Here is a 24,572-nt window from a genome sequence, read left to right on the forward strand (position 1 = left end):
AAAGAAATGGAAATAAACATTGTGGATGATTTGCTTACAATATTGCTTTTATATAGCATACCGGAGTCTTATGAAAGCTTTCGAATAGCCATCGAATCTCGTGATGAACTGCCTCCTCCAGAAATGCTGAAAATTAAACTATTGGAAGAAGCTAACGCTCGCAAAAATAAAGATTCATCGTTTTCTGAACCACAACATGTGTTCCATTCAAAAGATCGGAAGTATACTCAAAGACCAGTTCCTAAACCTAAACCAGATAAGTCTGGAAACTGAAGACAGTATCCAGTTAACTACAGATGCTACTTCCGCCATATGTATGGGCATAGAGCATCGGAATGTAGGAAGAAAAGTAGAGAAACTAAAAGCAAACGCCTCTGTGAAACTGTGAGGTCTGCAGAAAATCAGAATTCCTTGGAGCAAGAAAAAGCCGTATCATGCACAAATAGTAACTCTAAAGACATTTTTTATCTGGATAGTGGTGCAACATCGCATATGTGTAACAGGAAGGAACTGTTTCAAGAAATTCGTGAGGTAGGTGATACTTATGTTAAATTAGCTGCTGATAAAATAGTTAAAGCTATTGGAATTTCTCAATGATGCGGGAATAAAACACGAAATGAGCACTCCTTACACGCCACCCCAAAATGGCGTCGTGAAAAAATTAAATCGCACTTTAGTTTCAATGGCACGATGTTTGTTATTGCAATCCAATCTGCCTATGAAATTCTGGGCCGAAGCCATCAATACGGCTGCTTACATTCGAAATCGCTGCCCACCGCGAGGTTTAAAAAACAAAATAAAAACACCTTACAAAGTGATGTTTGGCAAAGTACCAGCTGTCTCTCACTTCAGAACCTTTAGCCAAAAAGCATTTTCGCTAAATAAAAGGCCAGGAATAGGCAAATTTGATATTCGATCTAAAGAATGTATTTTTATTGGCTATTCTGATGAATCAAAAATGTACAGACTTTGGGATCCCGAGGCACGTAAAGTGATAATAAGCAGAAACGTAACATTTATTAATGAGTTTGAAAGCTGCTGTAGTTATGACTCAGAGCAAGAAATAAATCTGCCTTTCACTCCAGAGGAAAAAATTATAAATAAAGCCATGTTGTGATAAATCATCACCTCTGGACGGTAGCGAGTCGCCACTTGACTCTGAAGCTGAAAAGGAAAGCGGAAGTGATTTAGATAGCGAATCAATGCTTCCTATTCTGTTTAAAAGGGTGCCTGGTCGACCCAAGAAAATAAAAACAGGTTTGTCAGGAAGGCCTAAAAAGGAATATCACTATACAGTTGTAAATAAAAATGAAGAAACTCAAAATGTTGTTGAGGAAAGCATTAATCCTACGGTGCAAGAAGCATTAAATGGACCATATGCCGAAAATTGGCATAATGCCATGCTGTTAGAATATAACTCGCTTGTTCAAGAAAAGGCTTGGGAATTAGTAAAAAGACTTGAAAACAAGAAGGTTATTGGTAGTAAATGGGTTCTTAAATTAAAATATAATCACGACGGCACTATCAAAAAATACAAAGGTAGGCTAGTTGCTAAGGGGTGTGCTCAAATCCCTGGTCTCGATTTCATTGAAAACTTTTTCCCTGTTGCTAGATTAAGTTCCACAAGAACAGTTTTAGCCTACGCAGTAGAACACAATCTCAAAGGTTACCAATTAAGATTTTGTAATGGCCTATGTAAATGGAAATTTAGATGAAGAAATCTACATGGAAATTCCCGAAGGTTTTCGCGATGAAACTAATTCAGATAAAGTGTGTCTTTTAAAGAGATCATTATACGGTCTTAAACAGTCAGGACGTCAGTGGTACAAAAAGTTGGATGAAAATTTAAAAATCTATGAAATTTAAATCTCTTAATTCAGATAATTGCGTTTATATTAAAAAGACGTCTAACAGTGAAACTATTATAATCATTTATGTAGACGATCATATCGTTTTTACCGATTCTAAGCAAACATATAAAACAATTCGCGATAGTTTAGCTTCTGCTTTCAAAATGAGGTTAAATTACATTATTGCTTAGGCATAGAATTTTACCAAAATGAGAATTCAATTAAAATTTCTCAAAAGAAATATGTTGATGATATTTTAAATCGGTATAATATGCAAAATGCTAAATCCGTGTCTTCACCTATAGATAATGGCAAAAAATTATCAAAAGAGATGAGTCTTAAAAACGAAAACGAAATCGCTGACGTGAAAAATGTTCCATTTAGAAATTTGATCAGATCACTAATGTACCTTTCAGTAGCTACTAGGCCAGACATCACATATGCTGTGAATTTCTTAAGTCAATTTAACAACAATCCGGGAAAAGAACATTGGCATGCTGTGAAAAGAATACTTTGATATCTAAAGGGAACCCAAGATCAAGGACTAATTTATACGAAAACAGGAAAACCACTCATCGCCTTTGTGGATGCAGATTGGACATCAAATGTCAATGATCAAAAATTCTACACAGGTTTTTTTTTATATATATTAAGTGATTCAGCCATAACCTGGGAATCACGAAAACAACGCAGTGTAGCTCTATCTTCAGCGGCGGAATATATGGCTTTGTCTGAGACCACCAAAGAAACCGTCTACCTATGTTGTTTCCTGAAGGAGCTGGGTTACAACATAGAAAACCCAACAACAATATACTGCAACAATCAAGGAGCTCGGAAAATTACAAAGAACTCTATGCTTCACTCCCGTACAAAGCACATAGACATTCGCCATCATTTTGTGCCTGAAGTATATAAACGCTGTGAATTAGATATGCAGTACATACATACCTACCAGTGAAATGGGAGCTGATATGTTAACCAAACCCCTGACTCCTGTTAAACATCAAAACTGCAGTACAATTATAGGATTGAATACTGTTTAATATGTATTTTGTTTTACTTTTCAGGAATAGGAGAATTAATATCGAAAGGGGGTATGTTGGCGCCGTTGATTCCCCTAGCACATGCGCATGATAAGCAAGTTCTCTGCTGCGTAATACTTTTCTAGGTAGTTAGCCAAAGTCAATGGTGAGTATCGCATGTAAGCGAGAAGTGCTAAGCGCTGTGTAATATCATGTTTCTACTCTGCTGTTCAACGTCTTCATAGCTTAAATAAATGTTTGTCTGTATATGGAAGACGTCATTTTATTCTTCATTATATAAGACTGTTTTCATTCCTAAACCTGGCAAAAATAACTATGACCAGGCTAAATCCTTCACACCTATCAGCCTTCTTCATTCTTTCTTAAAATTATGGAGAAAACTATTGATAGGCATATTAGAGAATACCTGGGTAATTACAGTCCCTTGTATAACCTACAATTTGCTTACCAACCTGTTAAATCTACAGAAACAGCATTACATCAACTTCTTTCTAAGACTGAAGACAGTCTGGATAGATAGGAAATTACCTTGGCCTCCTTTCTTGACATACCTTGCCTTTCATAATACTCCACATCTATTCATCCATAATGCTTTAAGGAACACAGGAATTAACCATATTTTATGTCCATGAATTGTGACCCTGCTTGCACATAGATTTATTCAAATGAACATCTCTGATGAATCACTTGAAGAAAAAAAACTATCACAGGCTGTCCTCAAGGAGGTGCTCTATCAACATTTCTTTGGAACCTAGTAGTAAATAGCCTCATCAAAAACCTAAATGACATAGGCTACTACATACAAGGTTATGCAGATGACATTGGCATACTCATCCTTGGCAAAGATTTTGACATAACTTGTCAACATATGCAAGCATTAAGTCAGTGGTGCATAGAGAGGGATCTGAAGGAGAGTCCGTAGAAAAACAATCTTTTACTATTCACACGTAAAAAGAAAATGGGAATTTTTTAAATTAGAAAACTCTTTATGTCCACATCAACATGACCTCTGAGGTGAAGTACTTAGGATTATACCTTGATCAAAGGTCACCTAGAACAAACACATAGATTATAAAATTAATCAAGCAAAAAAATGCATCATGACATGCAGACGTATGCCTGGTAAAAACTCAGGTTTACAGACAAAAATGCTATTCTGAATGTATACTGCAGTTATCAGACCTATTATTGGTGATTAAACCTATTATTGACTATGATCTGGTGGTGCAAGGTGGAGCAGAGAACTTTGAAGAACAGGCTTGGAAGTCTTCAAAGATTGGCCTGCCTGTGTATCACAGGTGCAATGAACATCAGCACCTACCAAAGCATTAGAGATCATATTAGATCTGACTCCCTTAGACACCTTTATTTGCAGTGTTGCTAGAATGTCTGCAGATAGAATGATGCTGTAAAATCAATGGTACGACAAACCTACTGCTAAAGGTCATATCAGTAGTATTAAGAAAATTATTCTACTCTCCTGATATATTCAGACACCATGGAAATGATTTACGTGTTTGACATGCAATTCGAGGTAGTTTCTTCTACTAGGGATGAATAAAATGACAATATGTTCAATTTAAATATCGATGATCTAATCTTGTTAAGGCTACCACGGTTAGTGGATTCTCATTTATAGTGACAATCAAAGTCCTAAAGGCTTTATACTCATTTCAAATTAAATCAAAGATTGTTTTAGAATGCAGACACCTAACAGAACTGCCAACCAGAAACAAGGTAATCCTAATCTGGATACCGGAACACAAGGAAATTAAAGGTAATGAAAAGGCAGGTCTTTTAATCCAATAGGTGTAGAATCCTTTTGTGGTACTAATATGAAGAATGCAAACAATATCCTCCTTAAATTGGAAAAACAGGAGATGAATAAAGTTTAGCTTGATTCTTCTGGATGAAAACATGCTAAAAACATGATTATCAGAACTTTTGCTAAGATTGTCTATGAAATTATCAGGTTCCCAAGACTGAATATACAAATAATTGTGGTCTTCATCACGGAACACTAGAAATAGCGCACCATATTATATATGAGTGTGATGCCCTTGCACTCACTCGTTTGACTACTTTAGGTATCCTCAATACTAAAGAGTTACATCTCAGCTCTATGAAGGGGCTGAAAGACTTCATAAACAAAATGGGCAACCCAAACAAATGGAGCTAGAAGAATTGGGTTTGGTGTGTTTGGCACAAAATGCTATTCAGCAGAGGTGCCCGATACCTGACAAAATCAACCTGAAGAAGAAGAATGGCCGAAATGCCGAAGTCTGGCAAAGGATTTTTTTTAAACAAAAATTTCTCATTCATTATGAAACTGTCACCAACAGCATAATTCAGCTCTAGTTATAAGCAACTTGTTTTTATGAAAAAAGATGTAAATTGCTATTACTGTACATTTTTCCTTGCATTTAAGAAACATTCAAATTTGGGACCTTTTATCTACCAAACAGCATGCAGCAGATTATTTTCAGTTATGTACTCGTATCCTGCCATTAAAAAACGTGTATGTTAATGGACACAATATGGTCAGCTAAATGTGGCTGACAAAACAATAATAGACTGAATTACCTATGAGAAATTTTATTCATAGCATTCTAAACAGAGCTTTCCTTAAAAGAGGAGGGCCTAACAATACAGTAGACATCAACAAAAGCATTTTTACAAAGTGCAGAAACAAAATGGGTTGAATACTAATTGTTTATTGAACAAAGAGACATCAGTTCCTTCAGAACTCTGCAGGAACAATTGATGTAACTTCAGTGGGATTTCCACTAACTTTCTTGGTTTAATAGTAGCCAACTTTCACAATCTATGGGCTAATACACAAGCACCTTTGTATCTCTTTATAATATAATTAAACAATGATCTGTTTGTTTAAGCTTCTATCGGAATGATTGGCAACATCTCTGTCAACTTTCATATTTGACAGTGGTTATTAATAATCGAAATACCTCGGCTTTTATGACTGATATGCATTTTTTCATCCCAAAATCTTACATTATTTTCAAAGTAGGATTTTTAGTCAAGTTGGTAAAGCAATAAAAAACTGTCTAGGATTTTCACATATCCAGATTTTGCATTTCCCAAGCTTTCCAGACAGTCAAGTTTTCACTGTATAAAAGCCAAATATTTAAAACAACAGTGTATTATAGACACAGTTGCAAATTTCCTGACTGAATAAAAGCTGTCACTTCACTTAAAGGTTAATTTAAGTAATGCAATAATAAATACACTGAATATTACAGGACACACTGTGCTATTAAATAAAATAATGCAAAATATACTGCTCACTACTGTATATGCCTATTCCAGGAAAAGTAAATTAAATTAATATAAGAAATATGGTATAAAAAGGGATTAGGAGTTACAACATTTTAGAGGTACAGCAAAGTCCCACAAACTCAACTCCTGATATATCAATATTCCACATAACTCAACAACTTTTTAGGAACTTTTTTCAGATATCTCTAGGCCAAACAGAGCAATTATGACATACTGGACACATAACTATTATTTATGCATATTTCTTTCCTTTTCTGTTCAAAGATTTGAGTGTTCTTTTTCTGTAATTTTTGCAGTTTTCGCATTGTGCCATAATTCTTGGAGCAGCCTTACAAATTTCAAAATACGTTGTAATACTTGGCAATGCTGTTTGCTTCTTTCAGGATACAAAGAAAGTCAGGTAGCAGCTGGCCACTGGCTCACATTCCTTTCTACTGTTGCGAAACATTAGGAGACTTGTCAGAAGTTTTGTGATTGCATCTTATTGCAAACTCACCCCAGTTCATTTGCGGGTATCATTCCTTTGTTCACATCCCAGGCATATAAGCATTAGCAGATTTTGGGGAACATTTGACATTCTATGAAGTGAAAATGTCGTTCAAAAAGAAAACTAATGTGACACCGGAAATGAAACTAGATGCCTTAAAGATACTGGACAAAAGGGAAAGTGTAAACAAAAGTACCATGGATTTAGGTGTTGGACAGACTATTTTATTAGGGTGGAAAAAGAAGAAGTACAAAATCAAGTCTCGGAGTGTGAAAAGAGCATGTACAGATAAGTTTAAAGAAAAGAAAATGTATGAAAAGTGGTGAATACATAAAAATGAGTGAGGCCATTATATTTGTGGGCAGCAAAGGGAACACCCATTTCAGGACCAATTTTACAAGAGAAAACCCTAAAATTTTATGGTGAATTTCAAGGAGAGCCTGGATTTGCTGCTAGTACTGGCTGGCTCGACAGATGGAAAATGCAGTATGGCATCAGGCAGTTAAATATTTGTGGCGAGAAGCTATCTGCTATCATAGAAAATGCTGTAATATTCAAGAATAACTTCCACAAACTTATCGAAAAGGGGGGTATATCTGGAGACCAAATTTATAATTGTGATGAGAATAGCCTAAATGTTCTACTGCTACCTTCAACAACGGTGGCATCCAGGGAAGAAAAATTGGCACCTGGCCAGAAAAGAAGCAAGGACAGAGTCACACTTGGCATGCAGCAATGCAACCGACAGCTATAAGCTCAAACTAGCGCTTATAGGCAAATAAAAAAAATCCCTGGGCGTTTAAAACGTAAAAAAGTACACTTAATGGGACTGGAACCATGATCTTTCTGTTTGGTACCGGAATCAGTCAAATGCATGGATGAATGAGTGGACCAATATTTAATGACTGGTTTCATCAGCAAATTGTTTCACCGGTGGAAAAGTTTTTTAAAATAAAAAAAATCTACCAAGGAAGGCAATTCTGATTCTAGACAATGCCCCATCCCACACTGATGCAGAACAGTTACAAGACAAAGATATGACAGCCATGTTTCTCCCTCCTAATGTACTTGTGTCATCCAATGGACCAGGGCGTTTTGCAGGCATTGAAGAAAAAATACAGATGTAAATTTCTTTCATCTCTTGTACTAGCCATGGAGGAAGGATATGATAAGATCGTGAAACTGAAGAAAATAGATACGCTGGATGTTGTGGGATGTCTACCTCATTCTTGGAGTGAAATCATTCAGATAAGCCTCGTTCATTCCTGGAAAAAGTTGCAGGACCACTCAGGAAATGAATATCATGAAAGTAGAGAAGAGACAGAAAATTTTGAAATAGTTGACTTACTTAAGAAAATTCCAAGCTGTGAAGAAGTTACTGATGGTGATATTGAAGAATGGATGGGACAAGATGAAAATTGTGAAATTTTAGAACATGTAAAATGCACTGGAGAACGACAATGTGCATAAAAGTACAGTATGGTACAATAGTTGTACTGGTGAACGACAATGTGGATAAAAATGAAGATGAATCAGAAAATGAAGAGATTGAAGACAATGGAAAAGCAAAATGATGACCCATATTGAAGGACTGAAGGCTGCTGAAGGAATGCCCCATTACATGGAGGAGCAAGGTGCATCTAGTATGGACATTTTGTTCCTCCACTGCCTATGGGATGAAGCTGCACAACAGAATGCATGTGAGAGACAATCTACCATCACCATGTTCTATAACACACATTAGATTGTCCATGAGCTCTTGCAATTAGAAAATATATTTATGATGAATAGCACCTTGAAGCTTCTGGAAAGTGCTAGGTGGGAGCTACAGTGATATAAGTTGGCTTCCTAGCACATCCCACGTTCTATCTGATTTAAGTATGGTGAAATGCAGATCACATCTGTTTGCTGGATTCCTTTAATCTCATGGTACAGTCAAAAGTCGTTAATCCGGACTCGTCGGGACTTCAGCGATTCCGGATTATAGATCATCATTTTAAATCTGGTAACACGGCATGCAGAAATTATAAATTTAAAAATATGAAATCGTAATTTATGAAATAAAGAGCAATTATGATCTAAAGGGTATCAAAATTTACAAAAAAAGCTCAGTATTTATTTGTTTACTTTATTAAACATTTCTTTCAAAGTGCACGTGCGTAAAGTATACATTACGCAGAGTCGAAATTAGAAAATTGCAACCAGAAAACTATTTGATTTGTATTCGTGATATTTATAATGACGAGGAATTTGATTTAAATCATATCAAAGATGGAGTACATCAAGATGAAATACTATATTATAAGCCGAATAAAATAACAACATCTGCCCTGAAGATAAGGATAATGCTGACAGATCAACATCCAATTCATTGCGCACCGCGAAGTCCCCCCCCCCCCCGCACAGAGCAGCATGAAATTCATAAACAGATTTCGGAATGGTTAGAGAAACAAAGCAGCTTTTATCCATTTCTTGCAATTCCACTTTTTGCTTGATAGACATCGAAACATGCTTTCCCTTTGTAGATCCAGCATCGGAAATTCTATTTCACATAATCGAAAGTTTCAACTTACTTTTATAAAATTGCTCTAACAGTCTGCAAAAAATAATAAGCCGGTTCCAATTCGAAGATTAAGGAACAACGCAATCTGCACCATTAAGTGAAATAGATAATTAGATAATTTTAGCTTAGCTTATACAGTCCGTTATACATTAAACGAGCATGCGTAAACGTAATATGCGCATGCGTATGCGTAAAGGCATTACGCGCGTGTTGACGCATGCGCATAAAGTTTGTAGTTTTGAGGTCCGGATTATGGGTGTTCGGATTAACGACTTTTGACTGTAGTTAGTTACTAGTGCACCTTGACGGAGATGAGCATTATCATCCATTAAGAGGAAGTTATCACCGATGGTTCTCCTAAAACAATTTGACACTAGAATAAAACACCTCATCTCTGTACAGTTCAGCATTCATAAATATTATATTATGGTAAAAATGTATAGGCCACTGTGGCCATTTAAACTGTGCCCATCCAGATAATAATTCCAATAGCAATGTCTTCACACACATTTTCAAGCTTACAGCTTGCGTTTTGCTCCCTACAGATTGTAAAAGGTGAATAGAGATATCTGACACAACCAACACTGTTCCATGATGTCGAAAAAAAACCTTTCGTGTCACAGAACCAGTTGAAAAATCTGAACTTCACATATAGTGAAACAAGTCAATGCATGGAACTAACAGCATTAGTTCAGAGAAAGAGAAACCCTAGTATGAACAACCCTTAACATATCTGGAATCACTCTAAAGCAACAAAAGGAAAAAAAAAAGGACTCATCGGTAAAGAGAATTTGGCTTCAGCCCAACATATTCCAAGCATTACAATTACTGTAACACTGCAACTGCATGCATTTTACAGCTAAAAAAAACTGAAACACATATTATGTATTTCCTAGCATAATACAGCCCTTGTTAATGCAGACTGTCATTCATGTATATCCGAATAGTGGAGTTCTCATAGCTACAGCGAACTCTCTTGCAATCTGGACTGACATCAGTTATTTATTTCTTTTAGTAATCATTCCCAATTCACAGTAGAATCTGTTGTAGCATATTTCAACCCTGACCTGGTTGTCTGTAGACATTACCAGTGTCTTTAAACCACATATTCTTGACATAATGCTTTTGTTTACTTTTATGTCCTTACAGAAAGTGAATGCCTGGGTGAATCTTCGGATTATGGTAACTTGGCGATTTTTTGGCGAAAATTTGGAGACGCCATTTTGTTTTCATGAAGTAAAGGTATGCATATATATATTTTATTCAACATTTTTTCCAACAATCTGCTAGCCGAATTACGCTTATGCTAGAACTTTCATGGAAAAAAAGTGCTTAATCATGACCAAGATTAGGTGCGAAATTGGGAGAAAGTGCAGAATCGCCCACTGCTTCGCGCCTTTTTAAGAATTGCACATACGCGGTATCCATGTACATGTCGACCTATTTTCACTTAAAAACATCCCAGAATTGCACAAAAATGGCGTTGCGCACAGGCTTGACTTTATCCATGTACACATCGACCTATTTTCACTTCAAGAGTCAAAGAAAATTGACAAATATCCAATTCTTCTTACTCTTGTAAAAAGCGCCAAACAAATAAGTGGGCGATTCTGCACTTCGGCAGCGAAATTGTTTCTCTAAGTGCTTATTAGCTCAAATCACGATCGGAATTTTCCGGAAAATGAAACATGACATGTCTCATGATCTCTCATTTCTCCGAGACAAAATAATCTGCGATTCGAACTGTGTACTTCTCAGATTATTGTTAAAGTCCTACCTAGTAACCTTTGTCGCCTTACCAAAATGTCGCCAAACTACCTGTTACCATATTCCAAAGATTAGCCAATGCCTGTCCTGTTTCCATCCCCACAACTGCACACCATTTTTCATAATCCACCAAAGACTTGCTCAATATCATAGACCACTTTCCACACCCAAAAATCTTATCCAGATGATAATACAATTCTTTGAAATTAGAATTGTAAGCACCACCTTGGCCACTCTTTTCCACGTGTGCCAAAAGAACAGGTGCAAAATTTACATACTTTTCAGCAGCAAAAGGTAAATTCTACTGGACTACAAGATAACACTGATCTTCAAGCTATCATTCATTGGACCTCACCTAACAGAATTAATGTAAAACACCTTTTCATAGTTGTCCCATTGATTTCTCCCATCACTATATTTACAGCCATCAAGCAGACTGTCAACAGGAAAACATGCATATATGAGAAATAACCTCAGGAAAACATATATAAGAAATAACCTAACAGCTGAATATGCAAATCTAAGGCATAACCTGTCACACATGACTTTCAAAAGCATGTTTTCATCATCAATACACAATTTGTTTTCATCAGTTTAAAATGAAAATGCAGGTGCTCATGATCATGATTATTGCAAGAAGAAAACAGTGTGTGCATGTGTGAATTCCTGAATACCAGCATTGCAGGCATTTAGGAACTTAATTATTTATTTATTTAGGAACTTTTATTCTCTCTCACCTTTAACTGTAAGTATAAGAAACAAGACTGTATTTAACTGAACTATTTATTCTCCATTTATAATTAACTGCTTTTCTTATTCTGATCATTTTTTGATTGCATTATGTACATTTTTGTTTATGTCATACTACCTGGTGATTTTTGTTTTGCTGTATGTTTTTGCAGACAAGTAGACAACTGTCTATATTTTATATTATTCCTATTTTATAGTAATTTTTATTAATTACTGTTATTTCTTATTTTAGTTTTGCATACTTTATTTATTCACTTAAGAAGCACAAAATATAACTACTTTTTTCAGTGCATTTATTTTTATTTCATATTTCTCTGTTTTTGAAGAGGGTTTCAAAAATGAAACTAACATAAATCAAAAGAAGAGAAATTACCAGCAGTGATTTAGTAAAAAGGGAAGCAATTTTGAAATAAGCAAATAAATGCTTCGGTTAAAAAAAAAAAAAAAAAAAAATCTAGTTTTGAGCCAAACCTGTAGGGAAAGTAATAAGCCAAACTACACCACTATAGTGCCAAAAATGCATGTTATGGCTGTAACAAAAACATTATGTACATTATTATGGCTGTAACAAAAACATTATGCATTATGTACATTTTTGTTTATGTCATACTACCTGGTGATTTTTGTTTTGCTGTATGTTTTTGCAGACAAGTAGACAACTGTCTATATTTTATATTATTCCTATTTTATAGTAATTTTTATTAATTACTGTTATTTCTTATTTTAGTTTTGCATACTTTATTTATTCACTTAAGAAGCACAAAATATAACTACTTTTTCAGTGCATTTATTTTTATTTCATATTTCTCTGTTTTTGAAGAGGGTTTCAAAAATGAAACCAACATAAATCAAAAGAAAAGAAATTACCAGCAGTGATTTAGTAAAAAGGGAAGCAATTTTGAAATAAGCAAATAAATGCTTCGGTTAAAAAAAAAAAAAAAAAAAAAATCTAGTTTTGAGCCAAACCTGTAGGGAAAGTAATAAGCCAAACTACACCACTATAGTGCCAAAAATGCATGTTATGGCTGTAACAAAAATGTAGGTTTAATAATAGTATCCGGTGCACACAAGATTTAGCTGCTTTTGGCGACTATGACGAGCAGTAAAAATGGGACATATACGATGAGTAGTAAACGGGTCATTCAAAGAATATATATAGTTATATATAGTATATATTATGTATATATACGCACATAGTATATAGTGTATAGTATATTTTCGTTCTTTGAATCATTTTTGGTGTTGGCGATAATTTTCAAAATCGCGCCAAGGGTGCACCGTATACTAGGATTTTACCAAAATGTATCTTACATCATACCTAATAAGCCAATTTAAAGACATCTTAAAAAATACTGATAAACTATCATTAATTATACTGACAACTGTATGCTGAATTGAAAACAAGAGTGACAACTTATTGCAATCTACAAATAATTTCTAATGCATACTGTATAAAATTCAAATCATTTGACGTCGAGCCAAAAAAAATTGTTTTTAATTACAATAAATTTATATATTCGCAGTATTCTATCTGACATGAACCTACATTACTCCCTTTTTTTTAGCTTCAAATCTCTATATCTACGTGTTAAGTAAAATGCAAAAAAAAATTTCCCCTAAATTACTATCCTAAAAATCACAACCATTTTATATGTGAATACTAAAAAAATTATGTTATGATACTCTAACTTCTTAATTTTAATTTAAAAAGAAAATCGGGTTGGATCCTAGCAGAGCCCACACCCTTTTCGCGCCCACTTATATAGCATGTACATGGACAAAGTCAAGGGAGTGTGCAGTGCTAAGTTTGTGAAATTCCAGGATGTTTTTAAGTGAAAATAGGTCGATGTGTACATGGATACCGAGTTTCTGCAATTCTTTGACTTATTTTCAAGTTGACAATTTTGAGAAATGCGTGAAGCAGTGGGTGATTCTGCACTTTCCCAGTTTGTCGCCAAGGGTGTGGGCTCTCCTAGGATTTTACCGAAAATTGTATTATGTCTAGTTCTGATGTTTCAAATATTTAGTTATCTACCTTGTAGACTATCAAACGAAGTTGTGTTAGGTGCAAGCACTTTTTTTCCTTATAAAATATCTTGAAAAGTGCACATTCCTTTCACATGTGAAATTCTCTGATATTCGGAACAATACCTTGCATTATGGGTAGGTATTTTTGCTTCTTAACGGGCCGGAATCATTTTGTTTCTGAATATTCTGTAAATATGCACAAAGCTTTTCAATAAAACTAATGTTAATCTGAAAATGGGACTTCTCTACACTACACAACTAGTAACTGGTTGAAAATACTCCAGAATTAAACAAAAAAATTAATAAGTCTAAAAAAACATTTGCTATCCAGTTATCAATTACTTAGTATAATGACATAATAATGCTTATTATAATAATCTTTAAACAGGTTAGTTCCTCTCAGTTATCAATTTAAAAATATAGCAAAGCAAAAAATTTAAATATTTTAGTTACTTTATGATGGAGGCATAAATATGGTTAAATCAAACATATCCTAAAACTATACCACTGTTGAAAACTACATAAAATGATCTAAAATTGGAACTTTCCTTTTTCAACCATAGAAACGTAATTTTCTATTCGAGTATTTTCGATATATGAATAATATCACTCAGGGTTATAAACATTCTCCCTAGTAAAAGCAAATAAACATCAGATGTTGATATTAGTGAGATGTGTACTAAATGCTTGACAACCAAAACTTTTATTCTGAATCGCGGAAACGTTATTTTCTGTTCGATCAATCTGAATATAAACGTAATATTACTGAGGTAATTTCAATTAATATTTTCCCTAGCAAAAGCAATAACCATCGGGAGCTAATTATTACAGAATGATTTTGTTTCGTTTCAGTGCAAAAGTTAATCATCATTCATTCAAATACAGAAGTCGAAAAAATTCATGTGCGAGCATCTGTGTGCATACATTTATACGTCTAAAATAAGAAACAGTGAAATGTACCACATACATTTAATATACATTAAAAATAGAAATAATATGTGCGAAATGTGGTAAAAATTTAATTGTTCTCACCTGGAAAACTGTGCCCCAGGCATTTCTCCTATCAATGTCTAAAAACTCTGTTTCCATGTTAGCTATAAATTATCACAGTAGTAATGCAATTATAAAATAGCCATTTAATACTTTATAATAAGCATTGAGTCAATTTATTCCGACATAATGATCCTTTACATATTAAGGTTAAATTTTGAAATAAATGAAAGACGATGCAACCTTCGACATTCACACACCAGCAGGAAATCACGCACAGGAAAGCCACACCAACTTGTTTAATCGTCTTGGACAATATTTTGAAAATTTTATATCATTTGAAATAATCACATTAATAAAATTATCAAACATTAAATTGACTTTAAAAAGTTTTTTTCCAATAAAACAATAAATTACTGTTTTGGGGATAAATTTTACACTGCCATGCACAAAATTCGTTACAATACCAGATACTTATACCCTTCGCACATATTGATGATGTCAAAATAAAAGCTGATACGTTATTATTCATGTATAATTATTGTTGATATATAATTCGTTCCATGATAATGTTTTATTCGTAAATGATTATGAGTATGATTATTAGTAATGACATATTCATTATTTGACATACAAAAAGAAATTTTCATTCAAAATCTGATAATTAGCAGCTATACGTAAGCGAAATAAATGAAAATTCATAGGGAAAGGAATTTTTGTTTGATAACTTGTGAAATTTTGACATCATTATTTATGGAATTACTTTCTCTTTCGTCTTAAACTGGTTTGCGTTACCAGGGGAAAAAAAAAAAAATTAAGTTAAAGTGAACCTTCGGAAAGTTAGAGCCTCCTATGCTTTCGTTGAAGTGAGCCTTGGAACGGTTTTAGTGAATGGACCCTCTATGATCTTACAGTTTCTTCCTCTTATAACATGAACTGGCTTGCATTCTGGAAAAAAAAAAAAAAAAAAAAAACCGATTATGTTAAAATGAACGAATCCCCTGTGACCTTGTAGTCTCTCTATATATAATCTATTTTCCAAGATTGGTTATTATATAAAACACAATTCCAAGGTTGGTATATGAACTGTATTCAGGAGATGGTTGACTTCGGTTTTAACAAAAAAGATTATCATCGCAAATATATTTATTTTATCATTCACTTATTAACCATTCCGTAGTTATAGAGGAGCAATCTGGCCCCTAAACTTTTTAAATTCTCAATCACAACGCTATAAGATCTGTTACAGAAAAAAAAAAGTACTTCATAAAGATTACGTGATAGGATTTCCATGACAGAAGGACTTTTCATAAGTTTCATTCTCATTTCCAGGGGTATTTATTACCATTACTCTTCCACTACATTTCAAAGTTCATCAGGCTTAGGGCTTAGAAAGATTCCAAGAAGCCAAAAATAATCTACAGATTAAACATCAGGGTTCTTCGCAGGAAAACTTTGAAAAAGTATACATGCAATATCTGTATTACTCTTCATTTTGTCAAGAAATGCACTTGTACTTTTCAAAGTATGACTTGTTGTTTTGCTTTGATGAAGTTTCACTCCTCGTAAGTCTAAATGGAACTTCTTCTGATTTTCTAACATTAATTCTAACATTTTTTATTCCCGCTCATTTTATTTTATAAGTTTTTCAGTTCCTGTTATAAGAGAATCCTGCGCCAAAAACTCCTTACTGAAACTTTCTTTGCATTGAAGTAACCATGTTTGTACAAATTTTCTCTTCGTTTTCGATAATAACAGACCTTTTTTAATGTTGCAGTCATTTAGATCAACCCATGCTTCATGAAGGGTCACAATGTATTTCCATTTATCTCCTAAGTGGTTTTCATATAGGGTTCTACAACTTGTTCTGCGTTGAGCCACATGCGCAGACAAAATCTGGTGATCATTATGTTTTTAGCTTTTTTAAGCTGTTAATTTTGGCTTATTATTTCAATTAGTGTTGCTACAGATATATTAAAAAACTTTAAAACTGTTTTCTGCGTCGACGGCTTTCTCGTTACCAACGATTTAACTTTAGAAACATTAGAAACAGTACGAATCTTTTTCGGGTATTCTTTCCATACAGAAGTAATGACTGACGGTTTTTCCCTTTCTGATTAATAATGCTGCTAATTTTTCACTTAGTAATTTCAGTGTCATGCATTTTACAACGTTTTTGAATTATGGAATATGAACATTTCTCTTCGGAAAATGCAGAAGCATATCCTTCAATCCACAGCTTATTTACATGCGACATACTGAAAGAAGAATAAATTTAAACGTAGCGGACGATACCTCAGATTTTAATTAATAAGCTTATAAGGTATTTCTCCCGCCTTGTTAGCATGCCTTCGTAGTGTAGTGATCAGCATGCTCGGCGCATGTTCGAGAGGTCCGTGGATCGCGTCCCAGAGAGCGCATTGCTCATTTTTCATTTTTTTTTTTTTTTTTTCTTTTGAGAAAAACTAATGTCTCTACAGCGGCTCCAGAACTAAAAGGGTGGTGGATGATGATTCTCCAAAACCACGATTTGGCGATTAGGTTCCCTAATCTCCAGTCGCCCTTTAAAAGGGGGAGTATATAAGGTATTTCTTAGCATGCCTTCATAGTGTAGTGGTCAGCACTCTCGGCGCGTCTTCGAGAGGCCCGTGGTTCGAATCCCGGCGAGGGCATTCCTCATTTTTCATCTCTTCAACAAAGATGCCCAGTAACTTTAAGTTTTCGAAAAGATGTTATAATTGTAATTTATAGAAATGAAATGAAACGTTTTCGTTTAATTTAGAGAGCTTTTCATTAATTTAAAAATACCAAATTTTGATTTCAGATTACCATTAAGTATGAGTCAGTTAACTATCAAATGAAATTCTCGAAATATTCAGGAAAAGTACTCAAACGAAGGGAACTATGCTAATTTCTTCTAAGCTAACCATGCATGAAAGATTTCTAAAGCTATTAAAATATCAGGATATAACAAAGTTCCCGGCCACTGCAAATATGATCTGCACAAAGAGTTCGCGTTGTCGTGTTTAATAATATTTTGTTAAATTTAGAGCATTATTAGAGCAAATTTAAAGCACTTTTGTTATGAAATTTGTAAAAACATATCATTATCATTAAAGTACAAGGTGTCTGAAATGGAACTATCACGCTACCAGACTAGTATTTACTTCTAGACTAGTATCTACTAGACACCATCATTTACTTCTAGTTCTGTTGCAAAAAGTCAACTACAGAATGTCACCAAATTATGTATGCTGCTTTAGGTACTAATGTTGTGTCATATGACACTGTGAAGGCTTAGTAACAAAAGTTGAAAAACAAGGACTATGACATTCAAGAAGCAGAGCGCTCTGGCTGGCCTACTGATGTCGATGAGGCTCGCCTGCGAGAACTTGTAGAAGAAGACGAGTATGCAACCATTCGAGAGCTACCTAAGGAGTTAGACGTCCATCACTCGCGCTATGCATCGCATAAACTCGGCATACAAGTTCAGTTGCTGGGTGCCGCATGAGCTTACTCAAGCAGACAAGGATAGACGTGTTCGGGATTGCACTAACCTGCTGGAATATCAACACAAGGACAAAACTCTGGACCTGATCGTCATTTGTTATGAAAAGTGGATTTAATTCAACAACAGAGGACGGAAAGTCGATTGATCTGCCTCCACTGAGCCCGTCAGCACCCTCGCAAAGTGCAGTTTGACTAACAAAAGGATCATGTGCTTTGCGTCTGGTGGGATTGCCATGGTATTATCCACAAAGAGTAACTGGAAAAAGGTAAAACCCTGAACAGTAAAGTGTACATCGAGATGCGAGTCCGTGTTGACGCCGCTATTAAGGAAAAACGTCGAAGTGAGTTCCGGTGCAAAAAGGTAATGCTCCGTCAAGATAATGCAAGACCACATGCGTCTGCAATCTCCAGCTGGACCCTACGGACTCGAATAGGATGTTTTGTCGCACCCACGATATAGTCCCGAAATCGCTCTTTCGAACTTCTACCTTTTTTCACACCTGCAGTTACATCTTACTGGTGCTGTATTCCATTTTGCACAGGACATCCGAAACGATGTTTATCTGTTTTTGGGCTCGCGGCCACTAATTTTCTAGGCCAAAGGCTATGAAAAACTACCAAAATGTAGTCATAGATTTGGGTGACGATTACTACCCGCACTGTAGGCACTACCTTCATGTTTTTTTTTAATCTTTTTTTTTTCCGGAAAACCTTCGTTACAACCAGATATTAAGTAAATATAGGTTATTAAATTTTTAAAAAATATCTTCTTATGTCTTTTAATTTTTTAAAAACACCTACATTAACTATCTAAATAGTTTAATGTTGAGCCTTTCATTTTTTTTTTCAAAGTTTGAAAGAGGATATCTTGCTTGTAAGACAAAAATACCGGAAATACTATTTATTACAGTGGATGCACTTAATAACGAATCTACCATTACAGTGACCGGAACAAAAAGCCCCCAATGGCACAAGCGCCTGGCCCCAGCCACCACCCCTGTTCTTATTGGTTGCCGTTTATGACGTCAGGCTGAAAAAATTCCATTATCTGTTTCGTTTGAGTTATGTCAAGTGGAACTTACAACTACTTTGGATTTGGTTCCCTCCTGTGTTAATGTGAATTTGTGCAGTGTAACAGAATATTTGTAATTAAAACGAACCTAACAGTATAAGAAAATATGTCGGCACTTTTTATATAAATTGTTTAATCTAGTTAATGGAGTAGATAAAACTTTAAAATGCGTAAATATTGTTTGGCTAAGCAATCTGTATTCAGTGCAATTCATAGCGCTATACTGATATTTAAGAAATGTATTGTATAATTTAATACAGTCAAAAGTCTTTAATCCGGACTCGTCGGGACTTCGGCGATTCCGGATTATCGATTTTTCCGGGTTATAGATCATCAGTTTAAATCTGGTAAGATGGCATGCAGAAATTATAAAATTAAAAATATGAAATCGTAATTTATAAAATAATGAGCAATTATGATCTAAAGGGTATCAAAATTTACCAAAAAAGAAGCCTAATATTTATTTGTTTACTTTATTAAACATTTCTTTCAACGCGCGGATGCGTAAAGCATACCTTACGCATAGCCGAAATTAGAAAATTGCAACCAGAAAACTATTTGATTTGTATTCGTGGTATTTATAATGACGAGGAATTTGATTTAAATCATATCAAAGACGGAGTACATCGAAATTAAATACTACATTTAGTAAGGAATTATAAGCCGAATAAAATAAAAACATCTGCTCTGAAGATAACGATAGTGTTGACAAATCAACTTCCAGTTCATTGCGCACCGCGACGTCTTCCCCCCCCCCCCCGCGCAGAGCAGCGTGAAATCGATAAACAGATTTCGGAACGGTTAGATAAACAAAGAATATGCCTTTATCCATTTTTTGTAGCAATTCGTTTTTTGTTTGATGGACATCGAAACATACTTTCGTTTTCTAGATCCTTTGGGAGCTCCAGCATCGGAAATTCTATTTGACATAATCAAAAGTTCAAGCTTACTTTTAGAAAATTGCTCTTACAGTCTGCAAAAAATAATAAGCCGGATCCGATTCGAAGATTAAGGAACAACGCAATCATCAACATTAACTGAAATAGATAATTAGATAATTTTAGTTTATAGCGTCCGTTATACATTAAACGCGCACGCGAAAACGTATTCTGCACTTGCGCAGACGCATATGCGCAGTCGTAAATGTCTTGGGCGCACGAGTAAAACGCCTTTGCGCATGCGTCAATGCGGCGCATGCGCAGAAAGATTTTAGCTTTGAGGTCCGGATTATAGATCATTCCGGATTATGGGTGTCCGAATTAACGACTTTTGACTGTATAACAGGAGACCATTAACAAGATTTGCTTCGTCAGCAACGTCAAGAAATAGCACTTAACTCTTACTGTGTAAATAATGCCTGCCGCAGTTTTCATGAACTAGCGGTTTATTTTGCAAACAAGTGTTTTTAAAAGTGATATAAATGTGAAAGCTAGTTATTTCTTTATAAAAATGAACTGTTTGATAATTAAATAACCTTCCTTTCATTTATTGCTTGTTATATAGAGATTGTTTGGTATCAAAATTCTTCGTAGTCAGATTAATTTTTTACTTTCTAATTCTAGGCACTAATTTCTCTTCATTTATGGTTAAAAATAAGATAAAGTGATAAGATACTTTTAAATCGTAAAATACTTATAATATAGTTTATTTGACTTTGTCAATTGGAGTTATCATTTTTTATCTGTTTTTTATGTATTATTGTGTTGTTTCTTAACTTTTATAAAAAGTGTTTATTGTCAAATGACTTCGATATTCGTCTAGTGACAAAAATACTGCTAAACAGTTATGGACTGCACATGCAATTGCACCTTTTTCTAATATTATGTATATTAACAATATATTTCTGAAGCTGCTTTTTATTTTTGTAATTTTTTCGCAAATATGGCAAATTATTCCATTGCTTCGCCTGTTTCAGCGCTAAAATGACCTCGAGCTCAAGCTTTTGGCGCACAAAAATGCTGCAGAGAATTCTTTTCGTCACTGTATGACATCAGAAGTCGTGTCCAATAAGAGCTTGGGGTGGTAGCTGGGGCCAGGCGCTTGTCCCAATGGCGAAGTAAAAAGAAATTCTCCAATGGCTACACGTTAACATTGTTTTTATGTTGGAGGCCAGAGGTTGCTATAACGAGCGTCATTGGCACAACAAAAAACTGTAAAGATATATTTTTCTGGATATTTAATTATCTTATCATATCGAATAAGATTTACATTAAAAAATTATATTGCGGAGATAATTTTCTTATCTTCGCAATTGTAATTTTAATTAAATGTATTTAAATAAATTAAAATTAAGGAACTACTCTGATATGCGCCCTCAAGTTGCCAAATTTCTCGCCGAACATTTTTGGCGAGAAACTCCACGCTGCCTAGTTACTATCTAAATCTATTGTCTACGTTTCGAACTTTAAGCCTGAAATGTCTCCAAAAACTCGGTTTTCGCACATGCAAAAACCACATTTGAACACACAATTTAAGCTAAGAATCCGAAACAAAAAATTTAGATAGCAAAAGCCTAAAGTTTCTAACCAAAAATATTTGACAATAATCCATGTACACAGCGATAGGTTTTAACTTAAAAAAACATCTACGAATGGCACAATCTAGGCAACAAACGAATCTACGAACTACGCACTCCTCGCTTTAATAAATTAACATAACAACAATAAATTTCAAAGAATACCATGTACACAGCGTTCTGTTTCAACTTTAAAAAACATCTACGAATTGCACAATCTAGACACTACGCACTAATCAACAAAATAAACTGAAATAACTAAAATAAATTTCAAACAATTCAAAAAACAACAATAACGACAGAAATTCATACTAAAAAAAGAATGAACATAACATTCTACAAAATCAGAACAAGAATAAAATAAAATGCATTTACCATGAATTAATGCTTTTTCGAACAGCAGAAATACCAATTTCATGCCACCACATTATCGTATTTGTATGACAGCCAGACACACTATCCAGAAAATTCATACTATGGTTCACAAATAAATAAAATCCCAAATCCCTACTTCTATCATGCACAGCCACTAAAAATAATTTCCGAGATCCTCTTTCCACACCTCCAAATACCCACTGCCTCTCAACAGGATGGCCACAATGATATTTCTTTTTGCCGAACTTCAATTCAACAGCTTCCACCATTTTATCACCCCCCCATCTTCTCAGACACAGAGTATGACGCGAACCAACGAGCTTCAGCCAAAGACTTCTCAACATCAACAGGGTTGCCATACAACACGCAATCACGCCAAAAACCAGAAAAAAACACATATCGCCACATTTGGTGAAATTAGGGCGTATATCAGAGTCGTACCAAAATGGAATGTATTGAAATATATACTGAAATTATTGTCCATCACAAAATTTCCTTAATCAGCTACTCTTAAACTTCTAACTGGTACAAAATGCTACTTCCTAAACTGCTAACTGGTACAAAATGCACAAAACTAACTAATCGACTATTTTGGAAATTAGGGGGACAGGAAGTAGAAACTGTGAAAAGAAGAAATTAGAATTTTAAATAGAGATGGATAGAATTTAAAATGTTTTATTTTTTATATTATTCAATATTACATTACATGAGAGCAACGTAAATAATTTAATTATCTAACCACACTTTAAAGCAGTAATGTACATATAGGCAATAATGTCCCCAAGAGCATTATTAACTTTTATCCTTTTCGTGTATCGGAAAATACCTGACATGTGCCAATAATGTAAAAACAATTTTTGAATCTCCTTACCTCACATATAGTGAATTATAGAGCGTCCTGATGTGTCGCCTTTTCATTTTAGCGGCACTTGTCACAGTCTTGCCTCCAGAAGCTCTGAAATTATTTTTAAGATAGCCTTCATCGTCAAATTAGCACTAGTGCAGAATCTCTAATGGCCTTCACTAGTGACGATCTGAAAGCGTTCGGATCGCAATGAATCAGAATAACAATATACAACTTGTTTGTATTTCAATTTGTGGTTCAAAGGCTCACATTAAGAGTGAAAAATCCATCGATTTAGAAAACACCTTTTACTTAAACAAATAACGAATAAAAAGAACACATAGCAAATCATGTAGACCATTACACAGCATATAGCAAGGAGGATAGAATAGATCTATTTTTGGCATACAGTATATCACCATCTCTGCACGCTCGAATGACGGTTGTGTCGGGACAAGAGATAGCTGCGCCATCATAATTAATATACGCATGCGCATAAAACCCTATCACATCAAGGAGGTTAGAATAGAAGGAGGGAGAGTTCGCAGTTTCCTCCACTATCCGGGAATGAAACCTACCCAACAAGCGGCGTCCACGTTTGCTGTTTTTACATCATTAAAAGGCCAACTTTGCTTTTTTTACGTCATAAAATTTAACAATCAAAATTAATTTAGCTGAAAGTGAAAACATTCAATGTTAACAACTGGTGAATGTGATGCGGTATAATACTTATTTCTTATTTGATTAAATCCAGCCGCTACTAATCGCAGTTTATATTTTATTTCCCCAGAGTCTCCTTCCTTCAAAGTATGCACCCATTTACTTTGACTCAGCGAAATTCGAAGGAATTTTGTGATTTGAACGTAACTTCAATGGATATTTCGGTCAGAAACTGATGTTATTAATAATCAAAAACAGGATGAAGTTCCCTCTGTGCAATGTGACGACAGATCTGGATTAATTGCGACGTTCTACGAACTGAAATTACAATATGAGGAGATACAACGGCAAAAGCGATGAAGGAAGCGGGCCTCAACGCCACTGGACGCCGCCGGCTTCGAGCAACTCGACCGTGCTGGTAAAACTCTTTTCTCTAAAATAAACGAGATAGCAAATGACCTTGATGTTCAGATATTCCACCTTTCCCCAACCAGGGATGATTTTCTAAATGTTATCGAGAAAGAAAGATTAACTAAAGAACTTCAGTTGAAAGAGAAAGAAGCAGCGGGACTTGAGAAACTTAAGCAGAGTATTTCTGTTGGTAAGCCAAATTCCGTGCGAAAATGCACACACCATCAAGTTGATAACGAGGAATTTACTACCCCAGTTTCGAGGAAACAAGGTAAACCTCTGATTATTGACTTAAATAAAGATATTGAAATTGTAAATGATTGTGAAAATGTAACTTTAAATGTTAGTAATGTTAATGTATCCAATACGGCCGCTAAATCTACTCTTTCAAAAGCATCTAGTGAAAGGTC

General features: G+C 34.8%; 1 protein-coding gene across 4 annotated transcripts in view; it reads right to left on the minus strand.

The window, feature by feature from the left end:
- The window catches only part of LOC118183393 (tyrosine-protein phosphatase non-receptor type 1-like), a 103,671-nt gene extending 88,207 nt beyond the window's left edge, over window positions 1–15,464 (minus strand). Inside the window, exon 1 of one of the 4 annotated variants that reach the window (XM_035352908.2) lies at window positions 14,818–15,464. In XM_035352908.2, the coding sequence (XP_035208799.1) occupies window positions 14,818–14,874 (57 nt within the window). In that variant the 5' untranslated portion in view covers window positions 14,875–15,464. The remainder of the gene's footprint in view (window positions 1–14,817) is intronic. The other 3 variants (XM_035352907.2, XM_085808417.1, XM_085808416.1) reach the window with 3 other exon arrangements.
- Window positions 15,465–24,572: the final 9,108 nt, after the last annotated feature.

This window comes from Stegodyphus dumicola, chromosome X1 (assembly GCF_044657685.1).
Source record: "Stegodyphus dumicola isolate Sdum_Otavi_A_Nest chromosome X1, ASM4465768v1".
In the NCBI taxonomy this organism is placed as follows: Eukaryota; Metazoa; Arthropoda; class Arachnida; order Araneae; family Eresidae; genus Stegodyphus; species Stegodyphus dumicola.